At 37.6% G+C, this 15,276-nt stretch overlaps 1 protein-coding gene across 1 annotated transcript in view; it reads left to right on the forward strand.

Moving 5' to 3' along the window:
* Nucleotides 1-276: 276 nt before the first annotated feature.
* Nucleotides 277-15,276, forward strand: part of C8A (complement C8 alpha chain) — a 65,378-nt gene continuing 50,378 nt past the window's right edge. The window contains exon 1 of the mRNA XM_065890016.1: nt 277-459. Within this exon, the coding sequence (XP_065746088.1) occupies nt 377-459 (83 nt within the window). The 5' untranslated portion in view covers nt 277-376. The remainder of the gene's footprint in view (nt 460-15,276) is intronic.

Consider the following 15,276-nt stretch of genomic DNA (forward strand, 5'->3'; position numbering starts at 1 on the left):
AACCTCAGAAGTTCCAAGAGCTACTCAAAAAGACCATGAATTCTGGAGCTATATCTTGGTTTGGCTTTTGCCTCATTCTGAAAATAAGATCCCTTTGCTTAGCTGAAATTGGTTAAATATCCTCCTTTCCTCAACCATATGGATATTGCTTTTCCAAAGGTCTGAAGGACAGTGGCCTTTGGTGTCTGGGATTTTAGGGCGTTTGGCTAATCAATACCCCGGTAAGTAATTAACCACATCTGAATGAGAATCAAGCGAGTTCTGTTCATTTCAAACATTAGGTAGATCTTATAGGTCCCAGCCCCTAGATTTCTTTTACTCCAACTCCCCGAATAGTTTTATTTCTCTCTAGGTGATATAGGGTGGTGGCTTCTGGATGAGATGTTTGCTGTTGCTTTTTTCCTCTTGTTCTTTGATGACTTGTCAGCCTGGGGTAGCCATACAGGAGAAGGTGAACTGGTGAGTTGGCCAAAAGTTTCTGCAAAATTTGCAGTTAGCGGTTACTTGGTGGGGAACTGAGACACTCTCATGTTTGCAACAGGCTGTTTTAGGATGGAATGTGACCTCTTTCCACATTATTACTAATTCAGTGAAGGAGTCCAGGCCAGCGACAAGAGCGTTCACTTGGTGTCAGATGGACCTGTGTGCAAATCTCAGCTCCAAGACTTAGGAGCTGGGTGATCTGCAGTAAATCAGCTAATCGCTTTGTGCTTGCTTCCCGATCTGTAAAATAGAATAATAATGCCTCTTCTATAAGAGTTAATGAACATGAAATAAAATCTTGGATATAAAGTATACTCAACTTAATAAATAATAGTTCTCTTGAGTTATATTGGACAATTAACCTCTGCTTATCCATTTGTGTGTAAGAATACCCATCTCATAGTGTTTTGGGAAGGATAAAATTAGGTAATGTATATAAAATTATCTTGGGAAAAGCAAGAGACTGTAAAGATGCTGAGTCATTTCATTCTAGAAAAGACTTAACCTTTTGCTATGGAGTAACGAATAGAAGTGATATTTTCATATGTACATTGCATTTTACCCATTCCATTTCCTTGAATATCCCAAACTGGCTTCACGGTCGTTTTTATTTTAAATCTTAACACTAAGTATTTTGTGGTGCCTAAACAGCCTCTTATTTTGCCTTTGTGATAGCTTTAAAGAAGTCCCTCTCTCCGAAACATTGAAGATTTTAAGTAGAGTTATTTTATTCAAATTCTTGTTGGATGATTCAATTTTGAATCATTATTGCTTTTAAATGCTAGACTAGAGATTTCCTTTAAGTAACAGTTAAGAAGGAGGAAAGGCATTTTTCTAAGCAGTTAATTTGCAACTTGTATTTAAAGCGAATACAATTTTGAAAAATCAGAAAATTCATCTCTAATAATTAGAAGATAAAGGCAAGAGAACTGTGGCAAAGGAAATCTCTGCTGAGATACTCTTAATTATAAAAGCTTATCATTGTAATCCTTTTTGAAAATGAACAAAGAGTCTTGATGTTTGAACTTATCAAATAAGAAAGACCAGTGAAGAGGCAAATTTGAAGTCAAGGCAAAAGAGAACCAATTAAATACGTTACAAAGTGCTGAAGTAGGAAGTCACAAGGTCTTTCTGTCTAATGCCAGTGTGCCTGACCCTGGCTTTGCAAATGCTAAACTACATGGTGAAATAACTTTACTGGGTTCAGATTCTGGCACTGGCATTTCCTATTTGTGTAATCTTAGGCAAGTTATTTAAGTCTTCTGGACTGTAAAGTGGGAGGCAAGTAAGAGGAAGAATTAAATGCATAAAAAGTATTTAGAACAATGCCTGGTACTTAGTTAAGTTTTCAATGAAATCTGTTGCCAGTAGTGGTGTGTGATTGTCATGGTCATTTTTTTGGGTATTTTTCATCTCTCTGATGGTTGATAAAAACTAGAATAAATTTGTAATGTGCCTATACATTATTGATACAATGTATAAAATAGACAACTGATGGGAACATACTGTATAGCACAGGGACCTCTACCTAATGCACTGTGGTAACCTAAATGGGAGGGAAGTCCAAAAGGGTGGGGATATCTCTATGTGTATGGCTGATTCATTTTGTTGTGCAGTGGAGGCTAAAACGACATTGTAAAGCAGCCATACTCCAATAAAAATTAATTTAAAAAACTAAAATAAAATTTAACAACGAAAAAAATTGCAATGTGCCAGTTAGTATGGATCTTTTGGATTAGTCTCACTTCAAACTTTAAAAAAATTTAACAATGGCAAAATAACTAACAATTTATTTTTCTCAAATAAAATATAAACACTAACATTGAAAACAGATGATATACATTTACATTTTTAATGGTATACATTTATTTTTATAAGCTCATATTTACCATTATTATAAAGTATATTGCCTGTGTGTTATTATACCATTACTATAAATTCTTAGAAAAGTGTGGTTTTTTGAGAAAAATATTTTAAGACAATGTTGATGAAAAGACGTTATATTCAGCCTCAAAAAGCAATGACTCTCCCTTATGTGTTTTATACAAATAATACATTTTAGCATGTGTGTTGCTTTAAAAAGTTAAAAAATTTTTCAATCCTTTTAGTTTATTGAGATTTGTTTTATGACAAAGAATATGATATATCTTAGTGAATATGTCACAGGCACTTCAAAGTGTGTATCCGTCTGTTGTGTGTAGTTCTAAGTCATTAAGTTGGTTATTAATGCTGCTCAAGTTTTCACCTCCTTGTCTATCAAATACTGAGGGAGGAATGTTGCGTCCCCAAGTATATTTGTGGATTTGTCTATTTCTCCTTTCAGTTCTATCAGTTTTTGTTTCATGTATTTTGAAGCTCTGTTATTATCTGTTTATCTACTTGTCTTTCTATGTCTATCTATCTATCTATCTACATACAGATTTGTAGATGATCTGCCCCTTTATCATTATGAAAGGATTTCATTATCCCTGGGTTTGCATGGTCAATTTTTTTTCCCTATATTTTATTTTAACCTATCTGACTCTTTATATTTTAAAGTATGCCTCATATAGATAGCATATAGATGGGTCTTACTTTATTACCTAGTCTAATAATCTCTGTCTCTTAATCATAGGATTTATACAACTTATATAAGATGTAATTACCGATATGCATGGGTTTGGGTTTGCCATCCTATTTGTCACATCTGTTCTTTGTTTCTGTTTTTCTCTTTTTTTAGGTCATCTTTTGCATTTCATATTTTTTCTAATTCCAAATAATTTGTTAGCAATTCTACTTTGTTCATTTATTTATTTTGGTTGTTACTCTAAGCTTTGCAACATTCATCATTAACTTATCACAGCCTACCTTCAAATGATATCATACCACTTCTGATACCATTTTTATTCTTCCTGAGTAACTTCTTTTGACCTTTCTAATAGTGCAGAATGAATTTTGGTGAGGGAGTTATCCATTTTTGTTAGTCTGAAGAACTCTTTATTTTGCCTTTATTTTGAAGGGTATCTTTGATGAATATAAAATTCTAAGTGGAGGGCTTCCCTGGTGGCGCAGTGGTTGAGAGACTGCCTGCCGATGCAGGGGACACGGGTTCGTGCCCCAGTCAGGGAAGATCCCACATGCCACGTAGCGGCTGGGCCCGTGAGCCATGGCCGCTGAGCCTGCACATCTGGAGCCTGTGCTCCGCACGGGAGAGACCACAACAGTGAGAGGCCCGTGTACCGCAAAAAAAAAAAAAAAAATTCTAAGTGGAAAGCTTCCTTTTTTCCTCCCACATCACTTTGATGACATTAGTATCATTCCATTATCTTCAACTTGTATAATCTTTGAGGAGAGATCCATTTTGTTATGGACTCCTTTAATATTTTTTCATTGATTTCTAGCAGTTTGATTATGATGTGCCTAGGTGTACTTCTGTGGATTTATAGTTCTCATCAAATTTGGGGGAAAAAATTTTGCCACTATTAATTCAAACATGTTTTCTGCCACATACTTTCTCCTCTGCTTCTGATTGCAGGTATGCCCGACTCCCTGATATTATTCCACAGGTCACTGAGGCTCTGTTCTTTTTTTATTGTTTTTGGCAGTATTTTTTCTCTGTTTCATTTCGGATAGTTTCTATATCTTTAAGTTTACTGATCTTTTCTTTTGCAGTATTTAATCTGTTTCTTAGCCCATCCAATGGATCTTTCATTTTGGTTTTTATAATTTTTCAGCTTCAAAACTTTCATCTGGTACTTTTTTATATCTTTCACTTCTCATCATGTCCATGATTGCCCTTACTTTAATATACTTAAAATAACTCAAAATCCTTGTTTGCTACTTCCGTCACTTTTATTTCATAGGTCTTTAGAATTAGGAAGGACTTTGACATCTAATTTAATCCACTCATGTTACAGATAAGGAAATTGAGTCCCAGAAAGAGAAGGGGAATATTAAATAACAACCAGACGACTCCTCTAGGCACTTTATGAATATTGACCAATTTAAACCTCATTATGTCCCTCTAAGACTGTTGTAATCATTATCCCCTCCAGTTGAGAGCCAGAGGGAAACAAAGCAATTTGATATGTCAGTCACCCAGTTTCCTAGTTGTACAGTCAGGCCTTCTAATCCCCAGATCAGTGTTATTACACCATTACTGCTACCCTCACCCACCAGAAAAAAAAAATCTTTTCAAAACTGAGCACCCATTTTGATAAGCACTATTTACAACAGCCAGGACATGGAAGCAACCAAAATGTCCATCAATGGCTAGAGGAATGGCTAAAGAAGATATGGTACATATATACAATGGAATATTACCCAGCCATAAAAAAGAATGGAATCATGCTATTTGCAGCAACATGGATGCAGCTAGAGATTATCACACTGAGTGAAGTAAGTCAGACAAAGGCAAATACCATATGATATCGCTTATATGTGGAATCCAAAAAAATGGTACAAATGAACTTATTTACAAAACAGAAATAGAGTCACAGATGTAGAAAACAAACCTATGGTTACCAGGTGGGTAAGGGGGAGGAGGGTAAATTGGGAGATTGGGGTTGACATATACACACTACTATATATAAAATAGATAACTAACAAGGACCTACTGTATAGCACAGGGAACTCTACACAATACTCTGTAATGACCTATATGGGAAAAGAATCTGAAAAAGAGTGGATATATGTATATGCATAACTGATTCACTTTACTGTATACCTGAAACTAACACAACATTGTAAATCAACTATACTCCAATAAATTTGTTTTTTAAAAAAGCAAAACAAATATTTAATTTGGAATTAGGACACCCAAAGGTTTTGTGGGTTTTTTTGTTGTTGTTGTTGTTTTTTGCGGTACGTGGGCCTCTCACTGTTGTGGCCTCTCCCGTTGTGGAGCCCAGGCTCCGGTCTCGCAGGCCCAGCAGCCATGGCTCACGGGCCCAGCCGCTCCGCGGCATGTGGGATCTTCCCGGACCGGGGCACGAACCCGTGTCCCCTGCATCGGCAGGCGGACTCTCAACCACTGTGCCACCAGGGAAGTCCCCCTAAAGGTTTTTATAACATTTCCAACCCAACATTTCCACTGATGAAGAATGAACAAAATACCTTAGGGGGGATTAAAGAAATATGAGTGAAGACCTCAAATGTAGAAGATAATCACAGGGATCTGTTTGCTCCTTTAACTAGGTCATACAGGCAGTGGATCCTAAGGAAATTTAAATCACTATCTTCTTTTTTATTTTATTGTTTCATGGGCATCAGAATGTTCACCAAAGTAACCCAGGCCAGGGCCTACGAATATTTTCTACAGCTGTCCAGATGACTGGAAATCAACATGAACTCAGGCTGCATGACATTTTAGCTAATATAAACAATTGGAGTAGTGGATGTGACTCAGAGTGAGTCTCATGACTATGGACACTTTCTTTTTCGGGGTAACTCATCTTTAGCTATACTTCAAGCAGCATTGGGTGTGGGCTTTGATGTGAGATCAAGCTGGGTTTAAATCCTGTCTTCACCACTTAGTGGCCATGGAACTTGGGTAAGTTACTTAAACTCTCTAAGGCTTAACTTTCTCATCTATAAAACAGAGACAATACATATTTCATAGAGTGCTTGTCAGGAGTTAAGACAGTTAATATAAAGCAATGAACATAGAAACTGGCACATGGTAAGCTTTTAGAAAATTACTTTTATTACTCTATTTCCCTTTTGTCAGAAATCCTTCATAGTATTTCTTGGAATGTGTTTTTAAAATGCATAGATTTGGGAGTCAGAATAAATAGCCTTGGTTTGAATTCTTTTTTATTTTTTTTTGCGGTACGCGGGCCTCTCGCTTTTGTGGCCTCTCCCGTTGCGGAGCACAGGCTCCAGACGTGCAGGCTCAGCAGCCATGGCTCACAGGCCCAGCCGCTCCGCGGCATGTGGGATCCTCCCGGACCGGGGCACGAACCCACGTCCCCTGCATCAGCAGGCAGACTCTCAACCACTGCGCCACCAGGGAAGCCCCCTGAATTCTTGCTTTACCTCTTACTATCTATATAACCTTAACCACATTATTTCATCTTCCTCTGAATCTGTTTTACTTATCTATAAAATAGGTATAATAATTCCTACTCCACAGGGGTCTAGTAAAATTTAAATTATATAACATAAGATCAAATGAGATAATATATTCATACAAAAGTTTTTATTGAGTTCCCACTGTATGCCCGGTACTGTGCTCAGGGGACCGTGGTGATCAGCAGAGTCATGACCCCTGCCTTGCAGAACTTGGCGTCTAAGGGTGGGAATAAAGTATAGGAGGCTCTACATATGTGGCATTATGTTAGCATAGGGCAAGGCAAACCATCTGGAGGACATGAGACTTAACTGAACTGGGAAGGTCTGACCAGATGGATGAGGTGTGATTATTCAGTGTGGAGGAAAGAGCAGTATACATGTATTGCAGGAGAGCCTGGAACATGCTTAGAACCAGAAGTTCTGTGTGGAATTCTATGTGTACCTGGAACACAGTAGACACTTTTCATTTGTTCTTTCATTCATTCATTCATTCCTTTTGTTCATTCATTCAATACATATTCCAGGTATGCTACGTGATAAGCAAAACAGATAATGTCCTTACCCTCCTGGAATTTACAGTGTAGTGATGGAATCAGTCAATAAACATGCAAACCAAACATTTTAGTAAAAGTTGTGATAAATAGTATGAAGGAAGCAAATAGGGTCCTTTGATAGAGGCTATCGAGCAATCTAAAAATAGGCAGGTTGGGGCGTTCTCTACGGTGGTGGATTTAAGCTGAGATACGAAGGATGGTGAAGAGAAACCAAGTGAAGAGTAGGGAGAGTGGAGAGGTCAGCACATGCTAAGATCCCCCTGCAGGAAATGGCTCATCACATTTGAGGACCTGCAGGATGGGAGCAGCGTGAGACCAGGGGATCGAGTCCTGAGAGGATGTCAGAAAGGTGGGCAGGGGCCAGACCACAAAGGACCTTGGGCACCGTGGTGAGGAATTTTGATTTTAGTCTATGTGTAGTAAAACAAACAAACAAACAAAAATAACTAGAGGGTCTTATACAGGAGGGATATTATCTGATTTCTAATTTTAAAAAATCATCCTGGTGTCTGTGCAGAGAAAGGATTGGAGGAAATTGAAGTGGAATGTCTTGGACCATAGGAGGCCATAGCAATTATCTGGGTGAGAGATAACGGTGCCTTAAATTAGGACGGGGGCAGCTGAGACAGGCACAAGGGAAGATATTTGAGATATATCTTGAAAGCAAAATTGACAGAAATTTCCAAAGGACTGGATATGGGGGTGAGGGCAAGGAAGGAATTAAAGACCACTGTCAGGTATCTGGCTTAAGCAGCTGTGTGTTAGGGTAGTTCCACTTACTGATGTGGATAAAATTGAGAGAGGAACAGTTAAAAGGAGAAAATTAAGAGTTTCGATTCAGAGCCATTAAGTTTGCCATGCCTGACAGGCACCTAATGGAGATATAAAATGGGGTAGTTGGATAAACAAAACAGAATTTCTGAGCAGTGGTCCAGGTTGAAGATCTAAATCTAGGAGGCATTAGCATAGGTGGTATGTGAAACCCAGGAAATGGATATCACCTTCTTAAGAGTGAGAAAAGCAAAAAAAGGAAAGGCAAGACTGCACCCTGAGGAATTCTAGTTTTCAGACACATCAAAGAGAACTGGCCACAGAGGTAGGAAGGGGGCAAGGAAGTGTGGTACTGAAGAAGTCCAAGCGAGGAAAGATTTCAAGAAGGAACAATGGTTAACAGAGGGCAATTAAGACCAAGCTGGAAAACTTTCCACCGGATTTAGCGACATGGAGGTCACTAGAGACTCAGCACTTTCAAGGTCAAATTTTAAATATGTCTCATGATGTAATTCCCATGTAACTGAATGGGAGTAGCTCCAGGTTATATAATTAGTGACAATCAGTCTTGAATATAAGCTGAGCCTATTTATTAGGATGACCCACTGGAAATAATCAGGGTTGGGCCTTCTGACCTAGCCTGGGATGGGTAGCTAATTAATTATTTTGTGATCTAAATTACTGAGGTGGCCACATTCTGTGGTCAAGCATTTGACTCACAGATTACATGTTCCAGTCTAGGTTTTAGGCCATTTTAGGCCTTTTGCCCAAAATGCCACCCTATCTAAAAAGGCAGATGGAAAGCATCTCACTAGTCCCCAGCCCTCCACAGCACAGGCATTCAATATGTTTTTGATGAAGATGGAGAGGTTTGATGCACATGTCTGGGGTTGAGAAGGTTAGAGAGAAGAAACTAACATGTATGTCAGGCTGATGCTTGGGGCTTTCCATGCTTTGCATATGTAATCTCACTCCATATTCAAAACAGTCTCACAAGTTATTATCTCTATTTTTTAGCTATAAGTAGCAGAAACTGGATTTAAATCCATGTTTGGTAGACTCGAAAGCCCTTTCTGTTACATCAGTGCTTCTTCGACTGTGTTAAATAGTCTTACAGATAGTACATGAAAGAAAAAAATGACCTATAGTCACAAATTGGGTAAATGCTCTGTTAAGTAAATTAAAATGCAGAACTTTTCAGAGCCTTAATGCGTTGTTGGGCATTTTAAATCTCCAAGAGCAGTATGTTGTACACAATTTATCCAAATGTATTTGACCAGGTAACTTTACTTCTTTTCCTCCTCACCTCTGGTGCATATCTCAGGAACTAGTACTCCACAGAGCATACTTTGGGAACCCTGCACATAGCACTATATTCCCTTGTGGTGATTCTACAGATGAAAAACTTAATAGCCAGACAGTTAAAGAAACTTGCTCAGAGTGGCACAGCAAGGTAGATGCCAACTAAAGACTAGAATCAAAGACTCCTGAATCTTACTCCTCTACATTAACTCTCTTCCTGTTTGAGTAAATTTTCAGTAGCTGGAAGATGCTTTCAAACTATTTGCCAAGATTTACTAGGCCACAGATTTATTAAATGTTCCTAAAGTAATTGAAAAATTGATACGGTTCTTTTGGAAAGCCATTTGGCCGTATGTGTCATAAGCTTTGAAACCATTTGTATCCTTCAACCCAGCCATCCTATTCTACAGGAAGTATCTTCAGTAAGTAACTCAGAATACAGAAAAACTGGGTGCTCAGTACTCTAATTGTTTAATGTTAGTGGAATGGGACAATGTGCAGTCATCATAAAAAGTTTACATTTCTCTGATAATATTAAATAGAAAAATAAAGATATAAAAATGTAATAGTATGACGTCAACTATGTTATAAAAATTAAGAATGAAAGGAAATATAACAAAGTATTAATGGTGGTAGAATTTGGGGCAATTTTTTTCTTTTATAATCTTTTCAATGTTCTCTTTAGGAGAACGTATGACTTTTATAATCAACAAAAAATAAACTACCTTAAAAAATTCATTGGAACGATAAGAGAAGAGGCCCGTCATATTGATACTGGCTAAAAGGTTGGAGCCCTGTAATGACTTAATGAATGGTCCTTGTGTACTTTCTGTAGCCTTGCTTCAGTGATAGCATGAATGTATGTTCCTCTGTCTAGACATCACGTCACAAAGCTTTTAAAACTACAGCAACACAGCGCTGCTCTAAGCTTTTGCTTCCATCTATTAACACTGTTTCCTTCCATTTTGACATCATAATGCAGTCTCTATGGGCTTACAATGATATTATCTTGACAATTCTACAGTGAGACACAGAACTAACACTGGAGTCATTTTCTGCTCCCAAACCTCCTCCCTGTAACTTCTCTCCCACGTTTTAGTGATCAGAACTCTTGTTTTTCTCCGTGTTTCTATGCTTCACACTTTTATTATTAGGACAATCTATCAGAAAAATGACATATGGACCAAACCTTGATCCATCTGAATGTCTAGACACCAGGATCATTTAATTAGATTCTAACTGGAAATTAGGTTCAAATAAATTCCTAAACAATATCATTCTATTTCCCATACATTGACTTCATTCCTTCTATCCCCTTTTTATCCTTCCTTCTTTCCTTCGTTCCTTCCTTCCTCCCTTCCTTCCTTCCCCCCCTCTCCCTCCCTCACTTTCTCCCTCCTTTCTCCCTTATTTTCTTTCCTCTCCTAAATATTTACTGACCACCTTCCTTGGGTCTGGCACCATAATAAGTGCCAGGAGTTCAGTAGCAAACATATGAACAGTACAAGTACCTGCCTTCATAGAGATTATGATCTGGTGGAGAAGGCAGAAATTATACAAACATTATAAGTATGAAAATTAAGTGTTGAGAAGAAGATGTGCAGAGATTGACAAATCATATGAAGGGAGATATCTATCAGTCTGGGTGTTGAGAAATGTTTTCCTAAGGAACTGATGTTTATGATGAGACTGAAAGATACCTAGGAGTCACCCAGGAGAAAGATAGCTGGATTCTTTCACAATTGGGTTTTACAGGTAGGTGTGATCAAGGGAACAGTGGGGTCCAGGAATTCAGGACATAATTAAAATTTTAAAATGATGGATCATGAAATCAAAACTGATTATAAAGGAAAATGAAGATAGGAGAGGTCTTATTGATAGAGAGAAAGCTTAGGTGTCAATGGAGACCACAATGAGGTCCAAGAAAAGTGCACGAGAATCCTTGAGCATATAGATATAGAAAGAGATGAGGCTGTGGAGCCCCAGATAACTATTTACAGGTGACTCATGAATTAGTGATTTGGAGGAGAAGCTGTTTCAGAGAGTAAGAAAGTCCAGGATGAAAACATGGAAGATAATAGAGTGAAGAAAAGGGTCATTGGAGAGGAAGAAAAGGAGCAACTGAGAATGCAGAGCATTGGATGGTTCATTTATAGGGATGCTGAGGTCTCCCAGCATGATGAGAGGAACTGGAGTAGAGAGGAAGATGGTGAGCTAAGCACTGAAGTTTTTTTGAAGGGATAATGGGGCTGGCGCTCTATACTAGCATCCTTTTATAGATCAGATTTTCTCAAAGTGTGGTCTACAGACTTCAGGGAGTCCCCAAGATGTTTTCAGGGTGATGCCTGGGTGTTCAAAACAATTTTACAATAACACTAAGACATTATTCGCTCTTTTCACTGTGTTTATGTTTGCACTGACAGTGTAAAAGTAATGGTGGACCAGTCCCTCCCATCAGGAAACTTGCACAAGCCTCTTAGATAGCCTCATCCAACAGAGGGCAGACAGCAGAAGCAAGAAGAACTACAATCCTGCAGCCTGTGGAACAAAAACCACATTCACAGAAAGACAGACAAGAAGAAAAGGCAGAGGGCTATGTACCAGATGAAGGAACAAGATAAAACCCCAGAAAACAACTAAATGAAGTGGAGACAAGCAACCTTCCAGAAAAAGAATTCAGAATAATGATAGTGAAGATGATCCAGGACCTCGTAAAATGAATGGAGGCAAAGATCAAGAAGATGCAAGAAATGTTTAACAAAGACCTAGAAGAATTAAAGTACAAAGAAACAGAGATGAACAATACAATAACTGAAATGAAAACTACACTAGAAGGAAACAACAGCAGAATAACTGAGGCAGAAGAACGGATAAGTGACCTGGAAGACGGAATGGTGGAATTCACTGCTGCAGAACAGAATAAAGAAAAAAGAATGAAAAGAAATGAAGACAGCCTAAGAGACCCCTGGGACAACATTAAACGCAACAACATTCACATTATAGGGGTCACAGAAGAAGAAGAAGAAGAGAGAGAAAGGACCCGAGAAAATATTTGAAGAGATTATAGTCGAAAACTTCCCTAACATGGGAAAGGAAATAGCCACTCAAGTCCAGGAAGCGCAGTGAGTCCCATACAGGATAAACCCAAGGAGAAACACGCCAAGACACATAGTAATCAAGTTGGCAAAAATTAAAGACAAAGAAAAATTATTGAAAGCAGCAAGGGAAAACTGACAAATAACATACAAGGGAGCTCCCATAAGGTTAAGAGCTGATTCCTCAGCAGAAACTCTACAAGCCAGAAGGGAGTGGCATAATATACTTAAAGTGATGAAAGGGAAGAACCTAGAACTAAGATTACTCTACTCTACCCAGCAAGGATCTCAGATTCGACGGAGAAATCAAAAGCCTTACAGACAAGCAAAAGCTAAGAGAATTCAGCACCACCAAACCAGCTCTACAACAAATGTTAAAGGAACTTCTCTAAGTGGGAAACACAAGAGAAAAAAAGGACCTACAAAAAAAAAAAAAAAACAATTAAGAAAATGGTCATAGGAACAAACATATCGATAATTACCTTCAACGTGAATGGATTAAATGCTCCAACCAAAAGACACAGGCTTGCTGAATGGCTACAAAAACAAGACCCATATATATGCTGTCTACATGAGACCCACTTCAGACCTAGGGACACAACAGACTGAAAGTGAGGGGATGGAAAAAGATATTCCATGTAAATGGAAATCAAAAGAAAGCTGCAGCAGCAATACTCATATCAGATAAAATAGACTTTAAAATAAAGAATGTTAAAAGAGACAAGGAAAGACACTACATAATTATCAAGGGATCAATCCAAGAACAAGATATAACAATTATAAATATACATGCACCCAACACAGGAGCACCTCAATACATAAGGCAAATGCTAACAGCTATAAAAGAGGAAATCGACAGTAACACAATAATAGTGGGGGACTTTAACACCTCACTTACACCAATGGACAGATCATCCAAAATGAAAATAAATAAGGAAACAGAAGCTTTAAATGACACAATAGACCAGATAGATTTAACTGATATTTATAGGACATTCCATCAAAAAACAGCATATTACACTTTCTTCTCAAGTGCACACAGAATATTCTCCAGGAGAGATCATATCTTGGGACACAAATCAAGCCTCAGTAAATTTAAGAAAATTGAAATCATATCAAGCATCTTTTCTGACCACAACGCTATGAGATTAGAAACGAATTACAGGGAAAAAAATGTAAAAAAACACAAACACATGGAGGCTAAACAATACGTTACTAAATAACCAAGAGATCACTGAAGAAACCAAAGAAGAAATCAAAAAATACCTAGAGACAAATGACAATGAAAACACGATGCTCCAAAACCTATGGGATGCAGCAAAAGCAGTTCTAAGAGGGAAGTTTATAGCTATACAAGCCTACCTCAAGAAACAAGAAAAATCTCAAATAAACAATCTAACCTTACACCTAAAGGAACTAGAGAAAGAAGAACAAACAAAACCCAAAGTTAGTAGAAGGAAAGAAATCATAAAGATCACAGCAGAAATAAATGAAATAGAAACAAAGAAAACAATAGCAAAGCTCAATAAAACTAAAAGCTGGTTCTTTGAGAAGATAAACAAAATTGATAAACCATTAGCCAGACTCATCAAGAAAAAGAGGGAGAGAAGTCAAATCAATAAAATTAGAAATGAAAAAGGAGAAGTTACAACAGACACCATAGAAATACAAAGCATCCTAAGAGACTACTACAAGCAACTCTATGCCAATAAAATGGACAACCTGGAAGAAATGGACAAATTCTTAGAAAGGTATAACCTTCCAAGACTGAACCAGGAAGAAATAGAAAATATGCACAGACCAATCACAAGTAATGAAATTGAAACTGTGATTAAAAATCTTCCAACAAACAAAAGTCCAGGACCAGATGCTTCACAGGTGAATTCTATCAAACATTTAGAGAAGAGCTAACACCCATCCTTCTCAAACTCTTCCAAAAAACTGCAGAGGAAGGAACACTCCCAAACTCATTCTATGAGGCCACCATCACCCTGATACCAAAAGCAGACAAAGGTACTACAAAAAAAGAAAATTACAGGCCAATATCACTGATGAATACAGATGCAAAATTCCTCAACAAAATGCTAGCAAACAGAATCCAACAATACATTAAAAGGGTCATACACCATGATCAAGTGGGATTTATCCCAGGGATGCAAGGATTCTTCTATATATGCAAATCAATCAATGTGATACACCATATTAACAAACTGAAGAATAAAAACAATATGATCATGTCAATAGATGCAGAAAAAGCTTTTGACAAAATTCAACACCTATTTATGATAAAAACCCTCCAGAAAGTGGGCACAGAGGGAACCTACCTCAACATAATAAAGGCCATATATGACAAACCCACAGCAAACATCATTCTCAATGGTGAAAAACTGAAAGCATTTCCTCTAAGATCAGGAACAAGACAAGGATGTCCACTCTCACCACTACTACTAAACATAGTTTTGGAAGTCCTAGCCATGGCAATCAGAGAAGAAAAAGAAATAAAAGGAATACAAATTGGAAAAGAAGAAGTAAAACTGTCACTGTTTGCAGATGACATGATACTATACATAGAGAATCCTAAAGACGCCACCAGAAAACTACTAGAGTTAATCAATGAATATGGTAAAGTTGCAGGATACAAAATTAAGACACAGAAATCTCTTGCATTCCTATACACTAATGATGAAAAATCTGAAAGAGTAATTAAGGAAACACTCCCATTTACCACTGCAATGAAAAGAATAAAATACCTAGGAATAAACCTACCTTGGGAGACAAAAGACCTGTATGCAGAAAACTATAAGACAGTGATGAAAGACATTAAAGATGATACGAACAGATGGAGAGATATACCGTGTTCTTGGATTGGAATAATCAATATTGTGAAAATGAGTCTACTACTCAAAGCAATCTAAAGATTCAGTGCAATCCCTATCAAATTACCAATGGCATTTTTTACAGAACTAGAACAAAAAATCTTAAAATTTATATGGAGACACAGAAGACTCCTAATAGCTAAA

Source organism: Phocoena phocoena, chromosome 1 (assembly GCF_963924675.1).
Source record: "Phocoena phocoena chromosome 1, mPhoPho1.1, whole genome shotgun sequence".
NCBI lineage: Eukaryota > Metazoa > Chordata > Mammalia > Artiodactyla > Phocoenidae > Phocoena > Phocoena phocoena.